Source organism: Neophocaena asiaeorientalis, unplaced genomic scaffold (assembly GCF_003031525.2).
Source record: "Neophocaena asiaeorientalis asiaeorientalis breed wild unplaced genomic scaffold, Neophocaena_asiaeorientalis_V1.1 scaffold217, whole genome shotgun sequence".
In the NCBI taxonomy this organism is placed as follows: Eukaryota; Metazoa; Chordata; class Mammalia; order Artiodactyla; family Phocoenidae; genus Neophocaena; species Neophocaena asiaeorientalis.
In genome coordinates, this window is record NW_020172293.1 from 1,409,636 (window position 1) to 1,436,471 (window position 26,836).

At 40.9% G+C, this 26,836-nt stretch overlaps 1 protein-coding gene across 1 annotated transcript in view; it reads right to left on the bottom strand.

Annotated features, from left to right (window-relative positions):
- Window positions 1-249: 249 nt before the first annotated feature.
- The window catches only part of MYO3A (myosin IIIA), a 182,192-nt gene continuing 155,605 nt past the window's right edge, over window positions 250-26,836 (bottom strand). The window contains exons 32-35 of the mRNA XM_024765514.1: window positions 13,179-13,285; window positions 6,449-6,489; window positions 4,950-5,093; window positions 250-433 (exon numbers count right to left, since the gene is read on the bottom strand). Coding sequence (XP_024621282.1) covers window positions 316-433; window positions 4,950-5,093; window positions 6,449-6,489; window positions 13,179-13,285 — 410 coding nt within the window. The 3' untranslated portion in view covers window positions 250-315. The remainder of the gene's footprint in view (window positions 434-4,949; window positions 5,094-6,448; window positions 6,490-13,178; window positions 13,286-26,836) is intronic.

Sequence of the window (26,836 nt, forward strand, 5' to 3'; positions counted from 1 at the left end):
CGGGTCCACAGGAGTCGCAAACAAGTGAACAAAGAGACACATTGGGGGCCAGGGCCAGGGATGCCCAAACCGGCGGCTGGTGGGAGTGGAGGATGCGGGAGCGCGGAGACGCGGCGTCCGAAGGGCTCTCCGCCCTCCGAGCACCAGAGGCTGGCCCGGGCACTCGAGGGGCGAGCACAGCGGGCAGCCCCTGCCAAGGCCAGGGCTGCGGCCCCAGCGCCTGATGGCGCAGTGCCTGAGGATCCCCCGCCTTGGCCCCGGCAAGCTCCGCAGTCTCGGGCACGTGCCGACGGCGCTGGCCGCCGAGCAGCGGGGCTACACATGCTGAACGAGGCGCCGGCGCTGGGAGGTTTTGCGCAGGAGCCTCCTGTAGTCGTAGGGGCTGGCGGTGGGCCCATTCTCCTCCTCCTCGCGGTCCCCCGCCGCCCAGCACCTGCGAGCGAGACCCGGGGCCGAGCATCAGCGGCGCCACCGCGCGCCGCGCATCCCCGCCCACCCCGAGCCAGGCGGGTCCTCCTCCCACACCTCCCACCAAACTGCGGGCGTTTAATAACCGCACGTTCAAGACAGCAGGGCAGTGACCAAACGGATCTGCGACATCGCCTCAGCAGGTTTTCAAAACTCCTGAGCGAGGAGCAGAAGGGTCGGTGGAACCTGGTGGAACCCGGTTGTTTGAATAACAGCTAAGTAAAGCATCAGAAGGTGTAGTTCAGAAAGGTGAGTTTGGTTTGGCTTGAAATAAATTCACAACCAATAAACAAACACTTTAGTACGTTCTGGTCAAACAGGAAACTCAAGGTGCCTATACAGACAACCATCATTTTGCAACTGCTCAGTTGTTTCCTTAAAACGCTGGCCCCAAATCTGACCCACCCCTCTGTTAGCCGCAAGGAGTGGGCCCTGTCAGCTTTTTTAATGCTTCCACGTTTTCAGCGAGGCTGCTGGGTCACCTTCCTGAACCCACTGCTGGGAAGCCCTGCCAACGTTTACCTTTAGGGTCTGGGTCTGCAGCTTGCCTGGGGAAGTGGGGAGCTCCCTAAAATGCAGCTACATTCTTTCATTTATTCATGGAGCGCCTACTAAGCATCAGCCACCAGTGTAGGTGATGGGTGAACACAAGTCGCTGCTTTCCCAGCATTTATAGTCTAGTGGAGGAGAGGACCATGGACAGCTCCAATACACCAGGTGGAGGGAGGTCTACAGAGTCTACAGAGAAGTAAAGCAGGTTCATGGGGAAAGGCTGGCGGGTGTGTGTGTGTCTACGCAATTTCATAGAGGGTGATCAGGAAAGGCCTCTCTGATAAGGTGACATTTGACGAGAGGCCTGAAAGAACGGGAGGAGAGAGCCAGGCAGATCTCTTGGGGAAGGGCAGTCATGCCAGGATGATGCAAGACCCACGTAAAGGTCCCAAGATGAGGGTGTGTACTGTGCTCATGGCGAAACAAGGAGGCCACTGCGGTGTGAATGGGGCAAGCAAGGGGGAGAATAGTGAGGGGCGAGAGCAGGAGGAATGAGGGGACAGTGTGACAGACAACAGCGCTTTGAGACCATGGCAAGAATTTGAATTTTACTTAGAGCAGGAGACAAACTGGAGGTTTCCGAGTTGAGTGATTCAGTGGAAGTAAGGAGGCTTGTTAAGAGACACTGCAACAGTCTTAAGCAAGACTGACAGGCTTAGGCTTGTGGAGGTTAGAACTGGTCAAAATTTAGTTATCCTGGTAGGTCAATCTGGAAGAGTTTGCTGAATGGATGTGGGGTGTAAAAGAAAGGAATCAAGAATGTCTCCAAGGTTTTTACCGTAAACCACAGGAAAAGTGAGGTTGCCATTTAACGAGATAGGGAAGGCTACAGGAGAGCCCCTCATGGGGGAGGGGGAGATAAAGATTTTGGTTTCAGTTGTGCTAAGTTTGAGATACTTACTAGATATTCAAGAGAAAAGATACCGAATAGACGGTTGGATATATAAGCGCTGACCTATGCTAGAGATTTCAGTTTGGGAATTTTAGGTAAATAGATGACATTTAAGGTCACGAGAGTATGCGTTGATGATGCAAACAAAGGACTGGGACTCTCCAGTGTTGAGAGGTCAGTGAAATGAGGAGGAATCAGCGAAGGAGAATGAGAAGCAGAGGGTGAGGTAGGAGGCAAACCAAGGGAAGGAGCTGCTGTCCTGGAGGCCAATGAAGAAAACGTTTAAAGAAAGAGTGTCAAATGCTGCTGATAGGGTGAGATAAGGATTGAGAATCATCACTGGATATGGTGACCTTGGCAGGGACAGTTTCCATGGAGTGATGGGAATGGAAACTTGAGTATGGTGGCTCAAGAAAGGATGGGAAGAGAGGCCCAGGAGGAGGTAGGATCTCGCCCATCTATTTACTCTTCCGCTGTAATGAAGAGCAGGAATACGGGTGTTCTGGAAAGTCAAGGATGACTTCCAGATCGAGTCAAGGGTACTTTTTATGATGCGTCCAATTGGATCATATTCGCAGATTGTCAGAAATGATTTGGTAAAGAGAACAAACATTCAAGGTGCAGAAGAGAGAGGGGACAGCTGCAGGACAATGTTCTGGTGGACATGGAAGGACTAGAATTCAGAGCACAAAGGGAAGGTTTGGTCTTAGCTACAAGGACAGTCATCCATGTTATCACTGACTACCTTGCACTTGCTTTCATTCATTCAAATTCATGAGACACTCAAATAATCATTGCTTTTGTCCCTGATTCCCAGACCTGCTCATACCTTCCTGGTGTACTTGGGTGGGGTGTGTGTGTGTGTGTGTGTGTGTGTGTGTGTGTGTGTATGTTCAGATAAATATATTTATTTATTTATCTGAGTACACTATATAGAGTATGTATTATATAATATATATAAGTATTTTATCAGAATAATGTATTAGTATCTATATAAAATATGTACTATATATTTCTATATAGGATAAATATATAATATTTATTAGATCATAATTTAATATATATAATAAGATATATAAAATATTCTTTCTACAATAACATCTTCCAACATATAGCTTGGCCTGAAGCTTCTCTAATTGTCCCCAAAGGTCCTTTAGAGCTGTTTTTCTGTTTTGTTTTCGCTTTCTATTTTAAAGCCAAGATCCTATCAAGGTTGACCTACTGCACTTGGTTGTTTTGTCTCTTTAATCTTCCTTAGTTTAGAAATATCCCACCTTGGATTTACCTGTCAGTATGGTTAGATAAGAATCCTTTCTCTCTCGAGTCCAGATCCTCAGACACAGATATAAGGATCCTATCTTGGACACGACCGCATCACTACCTCCTCAACCACCCAGCGTGGGTGCTAAAGGTTATCAGCTCTAAATTCACAAAGGCCTGTGTTCAAATTCTAACCCCATCATTTATTATCTAGGTGACTGTTTGCAGTATTAAACTAAGCAGGCTTAGCTTCCTCATCTGTAAAATAGGGCAAGGAGAGTAACCATCTCGCTAGCTCCTGTGAGGGTTAAATGAGATAAGAGCAAAGGTAACAGGATAAGAGCACAGCCTAGCACACCGCGAGCGCTCCGCCGAGGTGAGCTCCCAGCTTCTAGTCTAGTGAACTGCCTTGACGTCCAGAGATGCCACTGGAACACCAGGGAGTGAACACGTTCACAGCAGATGTGTGCCTGCTGCTGCGGGGAGGGGAGAACACGCCTGAGGGGAGGCAGACTGGCTTGTTAAAACGGGAAGTGGGTGCATCAGTGAGAAGCCATTTGAGCAAAGAGTGAAAGCCCTTGGGTTTTAGTTCACTCACTCAATGTGGGACTTCGAGCAAGTCCCTTAATCTCTCGGGCACTTGGTAATTCTCCCATATAGAACTCTGTGGTTGGACCAGAACATCTCTAAGCTCCAAGATGGAAGAATACATCTTCTTTTGGAGACAAGGGGCAGAAATCATAGTTCTGGACAAGCAAATGAAGATGATGACAGCCACCATTTATGAAACACCTCCCCGGCGCCATGTCTCGCATTAAGTGCCCCGCATTCATCATTTCATTTAATCTCTCCAACAACACGGCGAGGCAACTAGTAAATCCTTTTGCAGATGTGAAAACGGAAGCTTAAAGAGGTCTAGTAACACGGCAAGGTCACTCAGCTACTAAGTGGCAGAACTGGGACCCAAATCTGAGACCGTCTCGCTCTAAACCCTCTTCTCTTAACCACACAGCACACTGTACAAGAGGCAGCTATGGGGGGGGGGGGGTCTGCGTGCCCTGGGCTGACAGGGTGTTCACCTTAGGATTTTGGAAAAACAGCTTTTCATTGCCTGGCACCGCTCCCATTTCTCATATACCACATGTCCATCTCATTATGTGCCCTCAATTTCAAAACTTTACAAAGAAGTTTTTGGGGAAAGAAAATAACATTCCCAAAGTAGTAAGTAAGCTACAAATGGTTTAAGTTAAATGTCAAACAAAGTTGGTGGCAAAGTGAAAATCAAATCCAAAATACATATTTCTGTATGAATATTTCTCCCCAATTTTTTGTTTTTGGTCTGACATCACTGATTCTGAGAAATTACACAGCATAATCGAGAAACCAATAAGTAAATAAAATCACACTGGTTAAAAAAAAAATCACACTGGTTAGAGCTTAAACACAGGTTTTGGGTATTATTAAACACAGATATTGTTCATAATTATATAGTATGACCACATAATTTATCATCCAAACCAAACAACTTTTGAAAGGGAGTGCTTTTGATTATCACACCAAGAAAACAGGTAAAAACTGGGATTGTGCTAGAAAACCTGGGATGTCTGATTACCTTCCCATAATCCTTATGATTTTACCTTTAAACAACACATCAATCATAAGACGCAATGCTCAGTAAGAACGCTTTGTCATTAGTCCATACGTAAATGAAAATGCTTTAGAAATGGAATGGTGAGTATAAAATTGAAAATGCTGTACTTCAACGTACGTTTATTACCTTTCATCAGCTTTAAAACATTGATTCTGGAGTTCTTGCTGTTGTCTTCGTTCTCTTAAACTAAGGTTATGTTCCTCTGGTCCAGGATGACTGGGCAAAATTTCCTTATAATAGAAATCTTCCAAATCTAATAATTTTCCCTGACTGCAAATGAACACATAAACACACCACAGTATCAAGCTGTCTACTCACTTAAACTTACAAGACACTTGTTTTCTTCGTTTAAAGTATTTACGATAATTAAGCAGTAACACAGGTATGTCAACAGGAATGAGAGAGGTCTTGAAATGTGCGAAAACAGTATATACCGTAAATTAAAAAGAAAAACAAACCCCTCACTTCTTACCTTTAAGAGGGCATTAGCTGCTGGAACAGCTTTTCCAAGTTCTACCACGTTCAACTTGGCACAAAACTAGTAGTAACTAGATAGCCGGTGATTATAATGCTCACTTGGCCAGTCTACATCAGGACTCACAACTGACCCTCGGGCCACCATGAGGAAAGCTGACCTTTATGTACTAACACAAGCATGTCCCAATTTTATCAGCCCACTGAGGCACACCATGTGTCATGATCTTACCTTACTTCCTTCACAGGTAACCTTCTGTCCTTCCCTACCCATCTGTCTTTAGGGGATTGATTTCTGTGCTAGATTTTAATTTCTGCACACAACACACACACAGGAGTGTGTCCTCAACCATTTTCATTCTTGGATCTAGTCAAACTGCACTCTGGTTCCTGTGGTGCTTGGTATCTCTGGTCTGATGGAACTTCATCTAAGGTCAACAGGTGTCAGTCTGAAAAACTACTGGGTGTTACAGTACTTTGGGGAAAAGTGCTTTTCAAGTTAAGATACCAATCTGTAAATGAACTTTCAGAATGCCACTGATTCATAAATCAGGAACTCTGTGTCCACTCATGCTTAATAGAAGAACCCTTGATTGTTTTGAGCACTGTCCGGAAATTCGTTGCTTGAAATATAATATTAAAAGAGTATAATATTAAAACAGTAAAGCACTGGTGGGCTGAAATGTTATAGGGAAAGGGGAATAGTGTGATTAGAAGTGGGCCACACACGCAGGTGATATAAACCTCATCTTCCTAACAAATACATAAACGTTATAAGAAGTGATTTAGCTTGTGTTGAAGAACAAAAAAGTACAAAGAGTTTGGGGAAAGAAAGTTCATGAACATAAGTGTGCTCAAACTGCTCAATCAAAACCATATTAATGGGGCAAGAAAAGCAAATTCCGTACTGTTCTCAGTAAATAACTTGCACTGTGCTATCTCTGTATAGTTCCATATATATAGTATATATAAGATAGGTAAGATCTTATAAATTACATATAAACCTCATATTTATAATATAAATGTATTGAGAGCACACTACTTCCCACAATCTATCCACATAAAATGGGTGGTTTTTAATCATAATTTGAACATATGGAGTTATATTTTGGTTTGAGAAGATGACATTAAAAGTTAGACATAATAATTACCTATCTTTCCTCGATCTTCGTTTTTCTTCTTGGATTGACTTCTAAACAGAATAGAATAATTAAAAAAGACTCTATATCATATTATGATCTTAATAAGATTAATTTATATATTACTATAGTATCAACATATAAATGTATTCCTATAAAGCTGATTTAGAAATAAGCAAGTGGATAAAATACATTTACAATCTAAAGAAATTTTACTCAATTAAAAATTTTAATTTACTCAAATTTTACTAATTATGAATTTGTGTTGTTTTTTTTTTTTAACCAGGCTGGGAATGAAATAAATCTTTGCATCCCATATAAAAAAAGAGTTTACCACACAGTGGTGACCAGTCTACACAAGATTACATAACGTGTATCTACCTACAAATGGGGACAAAATGTCAGACTTCCTGGAAAGTCTCTCTCTCTATCACAAATGTAGTTGTATTTAGGCAGGTTAATTAGGCTGCTTTGATGTCATCCTTGTCTGCAGGTAAAGCAGATGGGTGGATAGTTAGGGCAGCTGCAACAGGACACAGAAGAATGGAAATCTGACTTCATTAACCTATAGGAGCCCACTTATGGCATAAAAGTAGCAGCATCGATGACTCATATGTTCACTGAAAAATGTTTTTTCATAATTGGGAATTTGACGGGAATTGGGAATTTGACGTATCACGGCACACTTTAGAATGTTTAAGTATAAAAATAACTAGATATATTTTAATCAGTAATTCAACTTGAACAAAGTGGTATTTCATTTAATCTTACATATAAAGCAGTATTCTCTTTTGTATTGTGACATTAGTCATGTGTTTCACTGTGTTCTAGCTCAATGCATTTGAACTCCTATATTTGCATGTTGAAAAGAAGATATATGTCTTTTAGGCTGAGAAAACAAATACCACACTCACCTTGAACAAGCTTAAGATATTATAATTGTGGCAACCCTAATGCAAGTAGCAAGTTGGGTGGCACCATAAAAGTGCAAGATAATAAAAATGTCAATTAATAATGGTTTGGGGGCGTCCCTGGTGGCGCAGCGGTTGAGAGTCCGCCTGCCGATGCAGGGGATGAAGGTTCGTGCCCCAGTCTGGGAAGATCCCACATGCCGCGGAGTGGCTGGGCCCGTGAGCCATGGCCGCTGAGCCTGCGCGTCCGGAGCCTGTGCTCCGCGACTGGAGAGGCCACAACAGTGAGAGGCCCGCATGCCGCAAAAAAAAAAATAAATAAAAAAAAAAATAATAATGGTTTGTAAATATCTAGGGTTTCCCCAAGTTATCTTTAGACATACTGAATCATTTTTTCTCATAACTTATCATTTGTAATAACTTAAAATGTTAGATGAGGCAAATAGTTCATAGTTCCTTTTATTCTTATCGTTGGTATTTTAGTGGGTGGATGAGGTAGAAATGAATGCTTTCCTGCATCAAGTCTGGGAGTGGACCATTCAGGAAGTAACAATGTAAGGGGCAGGACACCAATTACATTCCTGTCCTCCTTCCAGTTTCCTGTTACTTCACATTCTTGACACAGTGCCCTAGGCTAGGAGATGCTTACAAATAATGCTGTTACCAGCATAAGCACAACGGGCCCCTAGCAGTTCAGTTAATGATCCCTGGGAGCAGGGTGGTGTTTGCTGTGGTGGTTGCCTTAATAGGAGAGGTCCTGCCTCCTTGATCCATTATCTGAAAGAAATGTCTCTCTTGTCCTTGATAACCATTTTCTATAATCCAAAATGATGCTGAGTAACAGAGATCCCCTTTCTACAACCAAGAATCAAATAACGTTCCACCCTGGCGAGGACCCCTTTTTATTTTGGATCAGCACTTCCATCTGGGAGATGGTGTGTACAAGCTGGTTCTCAGTTACAGGAATTCTTAGAAGAGTAAATACTGTCTGGGCTTATTTCACTCTTGCCTGTCTAATAAAATGTAATTCAATGATATATTTTTCCAAAAATTATTTAAGATGGTTTATAATAGAAGCAATTATGTAATCAAGGTAATAAAATAGGAGTTGTAAATAAGGAACAAAGAGGGAAGAAGAAATGAGTGTTAAGACAGAGCTTTACATTTAGTTGTCTCTCAGTTCCTTAGGCTCTAGGGCTAAAGGGATGTATGAAATGGCATTATTGATCATGAAGAAGGATATTGCATTTCCTGGAAGAGGACTTAATATGAATTTTATCACACAGGACTCTATATTAGGAGCATTTACACACACACCTCGGAGATATTGCAGGTTTGGTTCCAGGCCACTGCAATAAAGCAAGTCACACAAATGTTTTTGGTTTCCCAGTGCATATAAAAGTTACGTTTACACTCTACTATAGTCTATTAAGTGTGCCATAGCATTATGTCTAAACAAATGCATACCTTATTTTAAAAATACTTTATTACTAGAAATGCCATAAAACTGCCAGTGGAGGGTTTGAAATACTACAAGAATTACCAAGAGACACAGAGACAGGAAGTGAGCAAATGCTGTTGGGAATATGGTGCCAATAGACTTGCTGAATGCAGGGTTGTGACAAACCTTCAATTTGTATAAAAAAGGAAAAAGAAAACACAGTACCTGTGAAGCACAGTAAAACGAAATATGCCTGAATTACTAAGACCAGTGATGTTCGCAGTCAGAGTTTTGATATGACAAATTACAAACCTGAAATTTTAAATGCAAAAGAAGAAGCAAATGTCCTATGGCCGTTTCTTATCAAACTAGAGTAAAGAGGAGAGAAAGACAAGGAAACAGAGATGACTTATGGAGGAGATATCCAGTGAGGATGTTTCTTGAGGAGGCCTTTGAAAGAACAGAGGTCTGAGCTCAAAGGACTGAAGAAGCCATTCCTCAGTCACTGCATCTCACTCCCTCTCCCTCCCACCTGACATAAAGAAATACATTTTATCGTAAGACTTTAAAATTCACCATTACACCATGGCGGACACAGTCTTACTTCCCTTTTGGAAATACACGAATATATAATGTATTCAGAGGCCTTCACAAGGATGAAGAGGGTAGCCAAAATGTAGACATAACAAAAAAGGGACCTGGGAGTGGCCAAACCACCTACTGCTGTGGTTGAGGGAAGGCCCCAGAAAAATAATGGGACCGGAAGGGACTTGTGATGTGACGGGGTCCATTACTCACTTCTTGAGGAAGCTGTTGGCATGGAGTCATTTTGCTGATGGCTGCACAGCTTCTACGTGTTAGAGCAGACACCACACGCCGTGACAATGGGGCGTGAGTGTTCAGCTAATGTTCTCTCCTCCACAGCCACGTTTCTAAGCTTCAGCTTACTCTTATTTTGGACACGACAACAGCAACATTCCCCAGATGTAGGAGATTAAGAGCATCAAATCATAGAAGAGAGCTAGTATTGATGTTAAGGCGGTTGGAATGACCACCCTAAGTGGTGACATCCAAGGAGAAACGAAAGCTATATTAATAGGTGAGACGTCTGTCAGCACAGCTGCTCGTGTCGGGCAAGCATGAGGGAGGGGTGTCTTGTCCACAGCTCGGCAGCCTGAGAGCCTCGTCTAAAGTAAGTCGTGTGTTATTTAGCAAATAGTCTCATGACGAGCAACAGTGGGGCCATAAGAGTGAGCAAAGTCCCTGCCTTCCTGGAGCTTCTAGTCCACAGGGGAGAGTCAGCCAGGAGACAAGCAGATACATATCTATACCTGCTGTGAAGAAAAATTAAGTAGGGCCAGGAAGATACAGAGCGACAGGTGCTACTTTAGATACGGCTGTCAGGGAGCCTCTCTTATAAGCATAGTTCTGAATAAAGTACAAACATTTTTGCTCACTACAGTGACCTGGGTCATGAAGAAAGGTTTAAAATGTGCAGTATAATGTATTTGAGAAGGATGTTTGTGAAAACCATTTAAAAGTATAGAGAATGCTTTGATGGTTAAAGGGGGTAGGGCTCCATCACAGCTATAAATTTCACTTACGTGTAACACCCCAAATCTGGGCAAAGGCCAGATAAATATGAACCCATGGTGTGTTTTCACTTCAAATAATATACTAGTTTTCTATGTTTCACTGAAGCCACAGATTTCAAGACCCAGGGTTATAGGTTATAAAAAGGTTTCCAGTCACTGATAAATTAAGATGCATGAAAACAATTTATACTCATTTTAAAAATAATAGTACAATGACAAAGTAAGCTTCTTGGGGGCAGGGACTCATTTGTGAATCAGCTATATATATATATATATAGCTGAATCAGTCTGCTGTATACCTGAAACTAATACAACATTGTAAATCAACTATAGTTCAATTAAAATTGTTTTGAAAATAAATTTAAAAATAAGTAAAATTGACTGTGGTGATGGTTGTACAACTCTGTGATTATACTGAAAACCATTTAATTGTGTATTTTAGATGGATATATGTGTGTATGTACCCATAGTATATAGGGAGGTGTGTGTGTGCATACCCACAGCGTATAGGGAGGTATGTGTGTATGTACCCATAGTATATAGGTAGGTGTGTGTGTACATACTCATAGTATATAGGGAGGTGGGTGTGTACATACCCATAGTATATAGGGAGGTGTGTGTGTACATACTCATAGTATATAGGGAGGTGGGTGTGTACATACCCATAGTATATAGGGAGGTGTGTGTGTACATACTCATAGTATATAGGGAGGTGGGTGTGTACATACCCATAGTATATAGGGAGGTGTGTGTGTACATACTCATAGTATATAGGGAGGTGGGTGTGTACATACCCATAGTATATAGGGAGGTGTGTGTGTACATACTCATAGTATATAGGGAGGTGGGTGTGTACATACCCATAGTATATAGGGAGGTGTGTGTGTACATACTCATAGTATATAGGGAGGTGGGTGTGTACATACCCATAGTATATAGGGAGGTGTGTGTGTACATACTCATAGTATATAGGGAGGTGGGTGTGTACATACCCATAGTATATAGGGAGGTGTGTGTGTACATACTCATAGTATATAGGGAGGTGGGTGTGTACATACCCATAGTATATAGGGAGGTGTGTGTGTACATACTCATAGTATATAGGGAGGTGGGTGTGTACATACCCATAGTATATAGGGAGGTGTGTGTGTACATACTCATAGTATATAGGGAGGTGGGTGTGTACATACCCATAGTATATAGGGAGGTGTGTGTGTACATACTCATAGTATATAGGGAGGTGTGTGTGTACATACCCATAGTATATAGGGAGGTGTGTGTGTATTGCCCATATTATATAGGTGAACATATATATACGTATGACTGCCTTCGTGCATCACGTGGAATATGTAAAACAAACACTAGGTACTCTGATATTTGAGTTTGGAGTCAGAGGGAGAATCTGAGCCAGAGACCAGGATTCAGGAATCAGTAGGAACTGATGTCATGGCAGCTGATGAGACTGTCCGAAGGCAATGAGATGAGAAGAGTCTAAGTTTGAACCCTAGGCAACACCAAGGGGAAGAGGACCCTTCCAAAGACACTGGAGAGAAATCAGCAGAGAGAAGGGAGAGGACCGGGAGATGGTTGATTTGAAAGTCAACCTTCATTTATGGCCGGGGAGGTGGGAAACTTAATTGCAACTCACGGGAAACATTCTCTGGACATGGAGGGTTGTTGCTGTCTTCACTGTGGCAGCAGGAAGTGAGAGGGGGAATAAGTATTGTAAATGGAAGGACCAGCAAGTGCAAAGGACTCAGGAGCCTGGGAGGCCACGCACTGGCAGAGGTGCCAGCAGTTAACTCTGGCCAGTGGGCACGGGGGCGAAGGAGTCTGGACTTGATGCAGAAGGAGTTGCCGAGCCATTAAAGGGACTCTCCAGGGAGGAACACAATCAAAGTTATGGTTTAGAGAAATGTTCTGGTACGGCTTGCAGAGGCTGAGATTAGAAGCAGTTAGGTGGGGCCTGAACTACTCCAGGTGAGGAATGAGATGGTCTGAAACAGGGCAGCTGCCGTGAGGCCAGAAGCAGATGATGAATCAGAGCGAGGCTTTGTGGGGAGGAGTCCCACTTCAGCGTGTCTGATCAGCAGGCAAGATTCCGGATGCCTCGCAGTTCTGCTGGTTTAGGTAACCGGGCAGATGCTGGTGGCATTCACGGAGAACAGGAACCTAGAGGAAGGGCAGGCTGGCAGGGGTGATGCTGAGAGCTCCCAGGCTGCTCACCGTGAGTCAACGGGAGCTGGGAAACCAGAAGACCTCAGTACAATTAATGGCTCCAACAGCTAAGAGGTGCCTTATCCGTGTCTCAGAATCCTGATCTGTGAGATGGGGATGCCACCCTCCAGGCTCTAAGATTCGATCTCACCATGTGTGTGAACACATCTCACTCTAGGCCTGGAATTTAAAAGGTGTTCAATAAATGTCTCTTCCTCCCCCTCCCTTCTCCCCGTCAATTTACACTAAGGTTCCTCCCTGGAGAGCTCCTGCTGTGAGGCCCTTCTCTTTCTGGGTTGATATTTGCACAGCAGCTCAGATTACAGGACCAGAAGAGAAAACTGTGGGAAGGCACAGGGGTTACAGGACTGCGGGAGAGGCGTGGACCCTGAGGAAGAGGGGTTGGCGGACAGCCAAGTGCCCAGACTGTCAGCCAAGGGAGGGGCAGGTAAGCAGAAACCGAGGGGCATCTCCTTTGCAAAGCCCTCCCTTTTGACAGGACTAGTGTGGTCAGTTTCCACGCTGGTTGTTAGGGGAATGCTATGGCTCCCACCTGATAATGAGAGTGAGCCACTTACATGTAGGAGAGAATAGTACGTGGAGTCTTCAGGGTTATTTAGTGTTTTGGGTTTCCGGGGCCGCCTTGGAGGTCTCAATATTTTTGGCCCCTCTCCTTTGGAGATACCTACAAGAAAGGTGGTCATAAACAAGCACTCAGTTACAAAGGCTAGTATCAAGCACTGTTTACCGTTTGTGTTAAACAACAAATTATATACATACAACTGGGGCGAAAACTGGGAGAAAGAGGAAATTCCTTTGTCCCCACCCCCCACCAACCCTTATTATATATATTCCTCATCATGTGTTTCCTTCCGATTGTCCAGTGGTCTAGGATTTTGAGAAGTTAAGGGGAAGAGAAGACAGGGAAGAAAAGAAATGCACAGTTTGATAATGTGGAATGGCAGCTGAGGGTGGATGGAGCAAGCAGACAAAGCTGCCATAAAACCTCTAGAAAGGAGGATTATGCTCATAGAATCTCGATGTCTCCTTGCCTCCCCGACACTGGTACTACAGAGTGACCCATCCATCCTTCCATCCATCCATCCACTCCATCCAAACACTGCATGATCCTCATTTTTAAAGTACCACCTCATATTATGACCCAAACCAAGAGACAGCTCAGCTGCAGGCTGGACAGATATTCACCAATATTTAGAATCTCAAACTATTAGAATGTTCAGATCGGACTTTAGAACCCTTGGCCAAGAAAGAATTAGGTTTGTCCTCTTCTCCCTGCTCTTTCTTTGATAGAGCCAAGTCCTCAAACCTGTGGCAACATCATCAGAGTTTCTGAGGATCGTCACGCTTTGCTGTCAGTGCTTTTGTTACAAGTGGCCTTATGTCTACAGAGTTAATAGGCCGCTTACAAACAATTTCTATTTTTCATGATTCTTGACCACCTCATCCCCTAAGTGCATTTGTGATAAATATATCAGGGTTGGGCTGGGAGTAGGGTATGGGTGCTTACTGGAGAATGGCTTACATTCAACAGATATCTGAGCACACATTTTTTGGCTGGACTTGAAGGGCATCAATGGATCATTATTGCATATGATAATGGGGCAACAATAATTCCTAATCCTCAGAGATAGAAATACACAGAGGAACTGAATTGTTCCAAACGATTCTAATCAGATCACGTCAAATCTAATCAAATCAATGAATGCTCCATACTTACTACGTGTGAGCAGCCGGGTCTGGCAGTGAAAGACCACTCCAACCAGGATGGAGACTCACAGATGCCTAGCTTTCTAGTCCCAGCCCCAGCTCCCTGTGTGAACATATTTATCGCAAGAGCGTTCATATCCTAACGTCAGCCAACTCATTCATTTTAAAATTTATGGGAAATTGCTGGATGACAAAGACAGATCAGATAGTTGGGAGTATGTCATCGTGGTGTAAGGCATGGAACAGTGCAAACCAGGACAATCATTCATTACCGTCCTTTTTAGAATAAAACAAAAGAAAACGGGATCTTTGTTAATGAGACCACGTTAATAGAGATCAGTTATAGATAGGAGGAGTAAAAGTACTTTTCCAACCAATCCCTGGAGGTTCATCTCCCATTCTCTCTCTCCCTTTTCCTCCAAAGGAGTAGACAGAGGAGGTGGAGGGAGTCCAGATGCCGGAGCCCTAGCCGAATCCTGTCTTAGACCATCACAGGCGCGAGGAAAGATGGTAAAAGCTGAATTCTTGCCACCACCAAAAACAGTGGTCTTTTATTATTTTCCTTCTCCTTATTTATCCTCTCTCCCAGGGCTGATTTTTTTTTTTTTTTTTTGCAGTACGTGGGCCTATCACTGTTGTGGCCTCTCCCATTGCAGAGCACAGGCTCCAGACGTGCCAGGCTCAGCGGCCATGGCTCACGGGCCCAGCTGCACCGCGGCATGTGGGATCCTCCCGGACCGGGGCACGAACCCGTGTCCCCCGCAATGGCAGGCGGACTCTCAACCACTGCGCCACCAGGGAAGCCCCAGGGCTGATTATCAAACAGCTCTTATTGGCTCTTACCAAGTTTTATTATTTTTAAACGTATTGGCCATATGCACTTATATATCTTATTTGAGTCTGAATGGCAAGAAACATTAAAATATAGTATCAAGTTATTATGTTTTTAGAAACATAAAGGTGACCAGGGACTAAATTTTAACTTGACTTTAATACTATTTAAAGTCTGAATTAAAATATCAGAATATTACTATTGTAACAGCAATTAATTAAATTTAAGGTGGCAAAGAACCTGAATAAATGCCACGAAAGGGAAAAACAAACAGATTCTGGGAATAAAGGAAGTCTTGCTCTTTCTTCGTTTTCTCATCAAATGTTGCCATTCTATCTGATTTCTATCACCAAGACTCTATAGAACCTGCCTTCTAGACAGTCAAGGGTGACCACTTTACTGCCCAAGCCAAAGGCCACTTTTCTGTCCTTATTATCTCTGACTTCATGACCATTTAACATTATCGACCACCCCTTCCCTTTATGACTGAGGGTGAGGTTTCTGAGGGCAAGACACCTTATCTCATTTACCTTTGTATTCCTGGCACTTAAGGAAATGCCTGACACATAGTAAGTGCTTAATAAAAGTTTGCTGGATGAGGAAACAATCCTTTGCCTCCTGGAATGTATCATGGTGCTCCCAGCTCCTTGTACTTTGCACAATGACCCCCCTACAGATGACTTCCCAATCCATAACTCGGCTAGAACCTCTCATCCACCAGAGCTCGGCCCTAATTTCCTACCCCTGTTGAATACGTGCATCTCAAACTCTCAGACTCAGGTGAGCCAGGGGTCATCTTTCTTCTCCATCTAAGATTCCGTACACCACAACCTTAATGGCACTGTATTTCTGTCCCCCAGGTTTGTAATATTGATGTCACCCGCGCCTAATTCCTCTTCTTCGTTTCCTGGAAGCAGGCAATGAGCAAATTCTGTCAACTTTTTTGACACATTCTTTGAAATGCCTAATCCTCATCCACTGGTTCTTGCTTACCCTTGCTACTACCCTGGGCTAAACAGCTCATTTAACAACCGTGGCAGCGTCTTAATGCGCTCTGTGCTTTATCTCACACATGAGAACCAGATTTTCCTTCCTTAAATACCACGATGAAATTTCACTTTCCAAAAATTCGTGATGCTTTTTTCCTTCTCCATTAAACCGAAACCTCTCCTAAGTCCAAGTTACTTACAATCTCAGCCATTCCAATTGATCTCCCACTTCCCCCCCAAATGAACTACCTTCTCTGGTCAGCCTCGTTACCTAACTGGAACCCCAGCACACCATGTTTAGAGCTGTAACTTTGCTTATTCTCATCTTCTCATAGAAAGGTTTTTCATGGCCTCACTGAAATCTGAAACGTCCTTCAGTGCCTGTCTCCACCTCCGCCTCTTCCGTGAAGCTTTCACAGATGGCCCAGTCATCTCCGTCTCACGTGAACATCAATGGTACTCACTGGCTGTGCAAGTTATTTGAAACGTGTTATGGGCTGAATCGTGTCCCCTCAAAATTCATACACTGAAGTTTTAACCCCCAGTTCCTCAGAATACGAAGGTGTTTGGAGAAAGGGTCTTCAAAGTGAGGTCACTATGGCCTCACTAATTCAGTATGCTCGGTGTTCTCGTATGAAGAGGAGATTAGGATACAGACACACACAGAAGGCAGACCATGTGGAGACAGAGGGAGAAGATGGCATCTATAAGCCAAGGAGAGACCTCAGAAGAAACCAAACTTGCCAACACGTTGATCTTGGACTTCTAGCTTACAGAACTGTGAGGAAATAACATTTCTGTTGTTTAATCCCCCAAGTCTGTGGAACTTTGTTATGGCAGCCCTAGCAAAATAATGCAACACTTAATCTCATACTTCTTACTATTTTTACCTATGACTTTAAAAAAATAGTGGGACCATGTTTTTGGATGGTGGGCATTACACCTTAGGATCTGATGCCCTCATGCTTCTTCACTGGATATGTACAGGTGGTGTTTGGAGATGCTAAATAGCCTAACTGAATCCATTTTAGCTTAGAGACACAGTGCTAAGTGAAGAGCAGACACTCAATATAATTTTCTTAACTGGATCAGTATTGTCACCAGATACAAAAATAAATCCTGATTCTTCAAAGATAAATGTAAATGAAGGAACCCACAAACATCCTGAAAGGAAATCTGGATGACTTCATGAACAATCTAGGGGTACAAATGTCTTCACTAGAACTCAGAAGTCATAAAAAGGTGGCAAATGACTACCAAATACAGACCAGCAGAAAAATGAGCAGAAGATGTAAATAGCAAGTTCAAGTTCAAATCCAAAAAGCCAACAAGCATGAAAGGCAAATGAGCTTGTCAGCAGACAAGACAATATGAATTAAAATAACAGCGTAATATCATTTTATTCCAGGCATATTAGCTAAGATTAAAAAGAAGGATAACACTGATGGACAGGATGTCAGAAAAAGTGAATTCAAACAAATTGTTGAAGGAAACATCTTCTTAGGGCCTTTTAGGAGAGCAATCTATCAAAACCCAAAATGCCTTTCAACTCAACGACTCCATCCCTGGAGGCTTATCCCATAAAAATATCATCAGTATACAAGGACATTTTCAGAGAAGTTTTCTGCAACATTTTTCATAGTGGCAAAAAATCGAAACAAAGTGAATACCTAACAATAGGGGAAAGGTTACATAAATTATTGTGATCTTCATATGGAATACCATATGGCTATTAAAAAGAATGATTTTTAGCTATACCTGTTGATGTGCAGGGATTCCTGCTGAGGTAGTAAGGGAGAAAAGCAAGATGCATAATAAAATAATGACAAAAAATCTCTATATCTGTATGTGTCTGTAAGGGCATTTATGCACATCTACAAAAGATATAAAAGAACACATGTTTTATAAGAGCTTCCTTGATGGGGAGAGTAATGTGGGTTGGAGAGGGAGAATGGCGGTGGGCGGGAGGGGGGAAGAAACAGGAAAAAAAGAGAAAATGAAAAAAATATTGCATTCAAAGGAATCCTGGAATGTATGGTACGGTCACATTTATGTAAAATTATAAATATGCATAAGGGCATGTGCATACTACAGAGACCAAAAAAAATCCCCAAACGTGTTGAATTTTCAGAATTTCCAATTAATTCTTATATCTTGAAGAATTGACTTTTTTCTTCACCAGGATAATGCTAAATATTCTTAAAGGGTGTCTTCCCTTAAGACATGGCCATGTAATGTGGGCAGCCAGTAAGTGAAAATTATTGAGGAATGTATTCAACAGGGTCTGACTGTTCAGATTAAATTTCCCCAGGCTATTTTGTATTTTTGAAGAGCAAACTGCCTGTGAGCTTTTCAGCATACAAATATTTCAGAAAGGCGTTAAGTTTATTTTGCCCTCTAAATTTTTGTTCCTTTGGGGGAGCACAGACACTGCCTGCCAACGTCATTCTAACCCCTTAATTACAAAAGTGACATAAACATTTATAATCACAAATTACCAGCAGTGCATCAACGCTGGCAATAGCAAAATTAGGTTTGTGACTATTTTGTATGATGTGCATGATACGTATTAGCTGGTAAAGGTGGCTGCTATATTAAATAGCCAGAAGGTAAAGTATTTATTTATATTGTAGTTCTGGTAATGATTTCATTAAGCATTTGAGTTGATCAGGAATGCAATGAAAGGAAAAACATCTCAACGTTTTGCATTCAGAAGAAGACAGATTTAAAACTCATTGCCAATATTTGCTCTAGAAAATTGAATTTCAGTATTATTCTCATCATAATTATACTATTTTACTTAAGTAAACATGCAGAGTATAATTTGCAAAAGTATCACATGTATAAATAGGATATTAGCAGCACAGAAATGCACTTATGTTATTGTAATATCTTAAGAAATCAATTGTTTAGCTTTTGTAAATTTCCATTTACAAATGGACAGTCATGAACTTTAAACAATATAGGGACCCAGAGGAAATCTTAGAAGGGAGGAGTGTTCACTGCTATTTGTTAAAGGCAAGGTTCACCGTAGTCAGGTTCGCAACCTGTCTGCCTTTCACCTCATCTGCCCTTCAGCCAGGCAAGGCGCTCTTGAACAGAAACGGACGCAGGTTCTGAGCTTGTGTGGACAGTTCAGTCCCTCTGCACGCCTCTCTGCCTTGCACTGCCTCATGCTCTGAGTTCCCAGAGATATTTTCACTTCTCATGGTTGCCCTGAATTGGACCACTTGTTTTACTCCACTCTGTGTTCCCTTGAGTTTTCCTGAGGTGAAGAGCTGTAAGTCTGCTCTGAGTGTCCTGAACACTTCAGGGATGCCTTAGTGTTCAGTGGTCTGGCTCACAGGCTCCCTCTGACCTTCTCAGCAAGCAGGGAGCTGTCAGCCTCCAGCTCCACTCGGAACTGCTCAAGTGATTCCTTTAGTTCTTCTTTTCCTATCAACTGAACACCGATGCCCTAGAGCTAACTCCCAGCTGTCCTTATCCTACAGCTCATGGGCTTCAAGCTTTCTGCCACTCTGGTTTGAGTACTTTGCACAAGAACCTTGAAAACTGAGCATTTAGTTTTTCAATAAATTACACTCTTAGGTTTGGGGAAGATGCTGCCCCCAGCCTGCCCCTCCTGTCTCAAAGAAGAAACAGGAGAATAATGCAGCTCTATTTGTGTGGTGAGGCCCACAGACGTCCCCTCTGGACCACCATCTGTCTCTTGGACATGCTCACTGTGTATCTGCCATTTTCTTCTGTCACCCCCGTAGGGCACAGGTCATGGATTAGAGTCCTCAGAGGCTAGTTTCGTCTGGTCCATGCAGTTAGGTTGCTCCCTCACCCCCAGCCATCTAGCATACATAAACGGGGGCGCCCTATGAGAAGCATACGGGAAGGCACACAGTGACGCTGACAGTGTCTTGAGAGTGCCACCTACTGGGTGTCATGTTGAGCTGTGAGCATGTATCCTGTGTATGACCGTCCATGGGACTATGGAGACAAACAACAAAACTACACGCTCACCTGACTGGAGAATAAGGAAAACTCAGGGGTGGCATTTAAGAGCCCCCCAATTACCTCTTGGTTGTTTTTCAAGACCATATTGATCTCTATCTGAAAAATATATGGGTATATAGCTCGAGGTGAAAACCTACGTTAATTTTTTTTCCGAAGAGCCAAATTTGGGAAAATTATTTATTCACTGCTCAGTTACTTTCTCAAATTGCCCTGTAAAAACCACAGAATAGAAGAATACTACCTGATTTTAAACAAGCAACATTCAGTTTGTTTCTGGCCTCCCCCCACCTCCCTGCCCCACTCATACTTTGTAACAGGTGGTTCTTATCAAGGTAAGGGGAAATACACCAATATTTTTAAAAAGCTACTATTCCTTATAAGGACATGTCTGGTCGCAGGCATGGCCACAGGAGGTGGCAAGACAGCTTTCAGTGGCACAAGACAGCCTGGCAGCAAAGATAACTTATCTGGAGATGGCATTCTAGTCTTCTCCCACCTGGTGTGGAAGCCCTGTACAGGCTGCCGGAACATTATTCAGACTTCATTTTGTACAGAATGGACTCTGAAGGTCCAAGGTAGGGAGGGATGGAGAGTGTCCACTCTACTGGAGAGCAAGCACTTGGCCCTCCCTCCACCAGTCTCTCGGCTTCTCTAGAGCCCTGTATATGGATGCTCTTGTCAGTGAACCCCCTGACACGGGGGAAGATTAAGCCGACGTATTTACAGGATTCCCATTCCAATTCTGCAGTCTTGTATCCCTAGTTAGATCAGCTAGCGGTTTGCTAAGGTTCTTCCTTGAAAGATGAATGTTAAGGGCTGTTTATATTCCATATATGAATGTGCCATTACTTATTAATCATTTTCTTATTGTCTAATTTTATTTTTGGCCATGTACGTAATTTTTCTCTTTCAGCTCTGATTAGTTCCTTAGGCTATGTTCTCATAAGTGGGCTTACTGGGTGAATGACAGAAACGATTTCAATGCTTTTTTACATATTTTGCCAAATCACTTTTTGAAATGTTGCGTCTTTAGTCTCACCATTAGTGTTTGAGGATAATTAAACTAGCACATTCTTGTCACCGTTAAATATTTTTTCATCCCTCCCATTGTGATGAGTAAAAAATAGTAACTTAATTTATACTTTTAATTTCCACGGCAATCATATATATGCTTGTTTTCCATTTGCATTTGTTCTTCTATAAATAAATCAATGTGTCCATTTTTCCATGGATGGTGTTTGTGTTTTTCCTAATGATTTATAAGAGGTCTTTCTATGTTACATACATTAACCATTTTTCCACTTGTTCTATATATTTTATCCAGTTTGTCTGTAGCTCTTTAACTTTAAATGAGGCTTTCTAATGTCTAGGTTTTAACGTTTACACAGTGCAAATCGACCACAGTGTTTCTTTGTAATGCTTTTTATTACTTCTTATGCTTTGTCATTTCCTAAGCAGAGACTGTGAAATAGTCAATTCATATCATCTGGTTTCTCTTGGTTTATTCCTCACATTTAAATCATTAATATATCTGGTAAATATTGGGGTATTCAGTATAAGGTAAGGCTGTTTTATTTATTCTCCCCAAATCAGAAAAATTTAAGCATTATATGTCCATTTCTTATTGGTTTGCTGTATATCTTTTGGGGACAGGTTTTTATAAATACTACAGTCGATTTTAGGGCTATCTGCTCTGTTCCATTAATCTGTGGTTGATTTTCATAACAGAGGCATATGGTTTTAATGGTAGCTTTATATTATTTGTCCTACCATCTAAAAGGCAAGACCTCACTTATAATTATTCTTTTTTCCTGAAATTTACAAATGATATCTAGGGACATTAAGTTCTAAAGAAAATCTCATAGAAATTGAACACAACTTTTTTAACCTAGAAATCAACTTTAGAATATGTTTACATTTTCTTATCTTTCAATCCAGAAACACAGTGGGTCATTCCACTCCACTGTCCACCTCTTCTTTTTTTTTTTTTTTTTATCTTTCTGTGGTTTTCTTGCTAACTTTATTTCAAGGTATTCTATTTGTTTTTGCTCTTATTTCCAATATGTTCTTTTCCCATTATAAATTATTATAGGAAAGCTACGTATCTTTGTTGAATTCTTTTACAAGTACCAATCATTATTTTGGTTCATTCTCTGCATTTTTATTGTCAAAATTCATGTTGTCTGCTAATACTCCTATAATCCTATCTTCTTCTTTTCAATAATCATGCTTTTCAGAAACTTCTGTTGCTGTCCTATTGCTTCAGCTAGAAATTCCCAAATAAATAACGTAAAAAAATGTTGTTACTAGCATCCTTACCTTCATCCTGCTTTTTAAAGGAACTGCTTTCAGTGTTTTACCATTATTATGATGTTGACAATTGATTTAAGAAATATACTCTTTATATTGCTAAAGAATCTCCTATTTCTAATTAAGAGTTTCGCTTTTCATTAGGACTCAGTGTTAGATTTTATTGAAAACTGTTTTAGCATTTATCAAGATGGCTTTTTTCTTTTGAACTTTGGATATTATGTTATATTGATATGTGTTATTTGGATAGTCTTTTAATGTAGTATGCATTCAATTAGCTAGTACTATACTTCGGAGTTTTACCTCTAAATCCCTGAGATTGATCCATAGCTTTCCTCTTCTTTTTCTCTCCTTTCTCCCTCCTCTCCCTTCCTTCTTCCTAAAAGGTTATTTGTCAGACTTTGCTTCTAGGGTAGATGATCTTCATAAAATAGGTGACTTTCTGTATTTTTCTTTTTCTCCCAAGCAGATCGCACACTGTGGAAATTACTTGTTCCATGAATTTTGAATGCACTTGTCTAAAACACTGTGAGTTCCTGGAACACTTTTTTCAGGGAATTCTTTGACAGACACATCATCGTACTGACTACGTCTTCTCGGAAATTTATACTTTAGCCTCATATTTGTCTCTGTGAAATTGACTGCATTCATAGCATGCCAAGATTTTAATACTATCAACTATAGTTATTATAATACTGTTCTTATTTTTTTGTGGCTTCTTTTTTAGGTAATTAGTCTATTTTGTTTTATTTTCAAAAAATACTATTTTAGCTTCATTTACATATCTGGTATATTTCTGTCTTATCAAAATTATTTCTCTTTTTGTGTTTTTCCTGGGGCTGAAAAATACTTGTTCTCCTTTTTTTTTTAAAAAAAAGAAATCTTACTTTACATCCTTTTTTTATTATTTTCTCTCAGTTAATCATGAAAACATCTAATGATCTGAATTTTCCCATGAATGTAGATCTGGTTGCATTACATTCATAGTTTTTATATATAGCTATTCTCATTTTTATTATTTTGAAATAACTTAGAACTCTAATTATAATTGCTTCACCTCAGATCTCATACTGATTCTTAATTTTAAGACTTATTTTTACACTTCTATCTCAATTGCATCATGGTCAGAAAATGTAATCTGGTTCAGTTCTGATATTTGGGAGTTTATGGACTAGCCCAGTATGTCTGTAAGAAAAATTTAAAAATACACTAGATATTTAAGAAGGTATTTTCTCTATGTGATATGAAATTATAAACTCCATGTGAATTTACCTTGTTGACTATATTATTTTGTCAAATATGCTATGTAATTTCCCTTTGAACTGATCTCGTAGCTAAGTAATATGATGTCAAAATATGTAAAGAAAAAACTGTTTCCTCTGATGAGGACATGGTTAGTCTTTTTTTCGTGCATTTTTTAAATCAGAAATTTAATGGGAAGTTGGGGGGAAATATACTGTTCATTGCCCTCCTGCTTCCATGGCAGCTCCGTGTTCTCTGTAGCTTAGAATAGATAAAAATTGTGGAATGAGAAGAAATAATTTGAGTGCAAAAAATTTAACTATTTCCATTTAATGTTTCTAGGTCAACTGTTCTGTTGGAATTAAGTCAGTTAACTCATCAAAATCAATAATTTACACTTGATAATTCAGAGTGTAAACCCATGTATGGCAAACTGCTTTTATGGTTAGTATTTAATACAACTGAAATGCTAAAAATAAATGATACTCACTGAATTGTAAGGTTGTAAATAAAATCATTTGTTTTTGGATACTGAAGGTTGTCGTTTTTTGAAAGATTTGGGGGGAATTAGTATTATTTCTTATGAAGAGAGAATAGTAGCAAATAAATGTAAGAAGATAAGTGATCATCAGAGGTATGTTGGGAGGAAAAGCAATATAACTTCTGATCTCTCTTTACTTTCTACTCTTAATGAAAAAAAAAATTCCTATAAAGTATGTGACCCAACATTATTTGAGCTACCTGGTCTTCACATGGATATAAATATGTTTACAGGTACACGTGCAGACATATTCTTGGGTAGTTTGCAAAATGCATTTCTAGGGCCAGCATTACAATGGTAAATGGACAGGCATACCTTACAACAAATACCAAATCTGCACCATAATAACTGAAAATGTTAGGACTACTGCATGAATCTAGGTGCCATAAGAATTCAGAAATAAATAGATGGCTCTTTTCTTCTGACATTTACTCTGAAAGCATTTTCATTATATCTACTGTATGCATGCATGGCAAGGGGCTGCTCTGATTTAGAGTTGAATTTACCGATGGTATTATGTAAATGAAGCATGGGAATTCTCATGATGTCCTGATTTGTTAGCCTTGCAGCCCATTAAAAAAATTACAGCCTGGTGGACAGTCACAGCTTCTTTGTAAAAAGAGAGAAAGAAAATATGCTTTTGTGTTACTAGGGTATATTTATCCTACAATTAATCTTTTTCTTCCTTCACAGAGGCCAACACAATTGCCAGGTGCACCATAGTTAAGAAGAAACGCCCCCTCCCCCCAAAGGAGCAACTCCGCACATTATTCAAAGTGAAATAATGCGATGTCATCGTATACTTCTGAATACAACAGCATAGGCTCTGTGATCGGGTGGCCGCACTCTAGTTATATAAATCCTGTACTAAATTCCTCTCAGTGAAAATGCAGGTGCAGTTAACTCCTATCAATTTCAATTTATAATGATTATTATCAAAACAAAGATATAAAACAAGCAGTTCGTGTACTTACCTAATTTTATTTTTAAACTTCTTAATTAGTTCCTCAGTTTTCACTTGGCCATTACTTTACTTTCGACACTTTCCCACATTAAAAAATATGTCTCACAGAGAGAGAACCTTATAAAATAAGGTTACAGCTTGTTAAAATAAAGTTGAAAACTTCATTATTCTCATTATCCACATTTTCTAGGGCTTACTTTTTTTGTTTGTTTAATCTTTTATTATAGAAAATTTCAAACATTCACAAGAGTAGAAAAGGACAGAATAGCAGAATGAACCTCCCCGTCTGCACACATCACTCAATGCCAACAGGTATCCAGCCCAGGCCGATTCTGTGCTCCTTTTCTCTTAATCTGTCTTTAAATCAAGCTGAACCACCAGATAACCATACATTCAAGATATATTACTGGCCCCTTCACTGTTTTCACCACACGACCATTAGGCATGATTATAACTTAGAATATCCTGGTGAATTTTCAAAGTGACCTCTAGAAAAAATTTGCTTTTGTACTTTTTTTTTTTTAATAGATCTTCATTGGAGCATAACTGCTCCATAGTACCATGTTATTTCTGTTGTACACCAAAGTGAACCAGCCATATGCACACATATGTCCCCATGTGCCCTCCCTCTTGAGCCTCCCTCCCACCCTCCCTATCTCAGCCCTCTAGGTCTAGGGCTTTCCTCAGAATAGGTAAGAAGCTTTCCCAGGTCACTTTACGTAATCCAGCTAAGGCTGATTGAGTTGTTATAACGAAGTTGGGCGTAGCAATTATTTGAAGATGCCCGTAGATTTTTGAGAAGCATGAGATAAGGAAAGTTTCAGGTGACTATTAGGCTTACTTTAGTGACATAGTTATTTGTAAACTAGCTTGATTTGGTCTTCCAAGTGAAAGTCTTCCTGGGGAGGTATGGTTTGCCAGGAAGGTCAGTGCTGCAGCGATGGCCTGTTGAACCCCGGCTGGCAGGTTCCACAGCGTATCGGCTAAATGTGCCTCTGCAGGGGCTGGCAGCTGCCTGCACGGCGAGGTTCCAAATTGTGGGCTTAGCAATTCTGATGATCCAGGGAGACAGGACCTCTGTACAGTAGGCCTTCTACAATGTAAGGCCTTCCCTGACCAGAAGTTTAAAAGCATACAACATACAGAAGCAAATAAACATTTAAAGAATGTAATGTGACATTTTTTTGTTTTAATAAAAACAAAACTTTTAAATCTTTGCTCCACTGCCCACTGTACTTTGCTCCACATATAATTCTTGGAGGAAATGAAACAGCTTTCCAGCCAATTAATAAGCCATTATTAAATGTCTACGGTGTGATGAATAAGTGTGCTAGGGTAACAGAAAAATGAATATATAGTACATGGCATGGTCCTGCTGGCAAGGGTTGAAAATCTGACTGAGGAAGACAAAACCAATCTACATGAAATAACTTGAGGATAAGTAAACATGGACCGTGGTACTGCTAATTTACTCCCTCCTATAAGTGCATCTGAATACCTGTGTGGGGTTTGTGATGTCTGAAGGTATGTAAGTATAACTGGGAAAATCACTAGAATTGGAGGAAAAGGGAACAGGTGGTGGAAATTCTTGGTTTAAATGTGGTCAGAAGATTGGCAAACCCAGG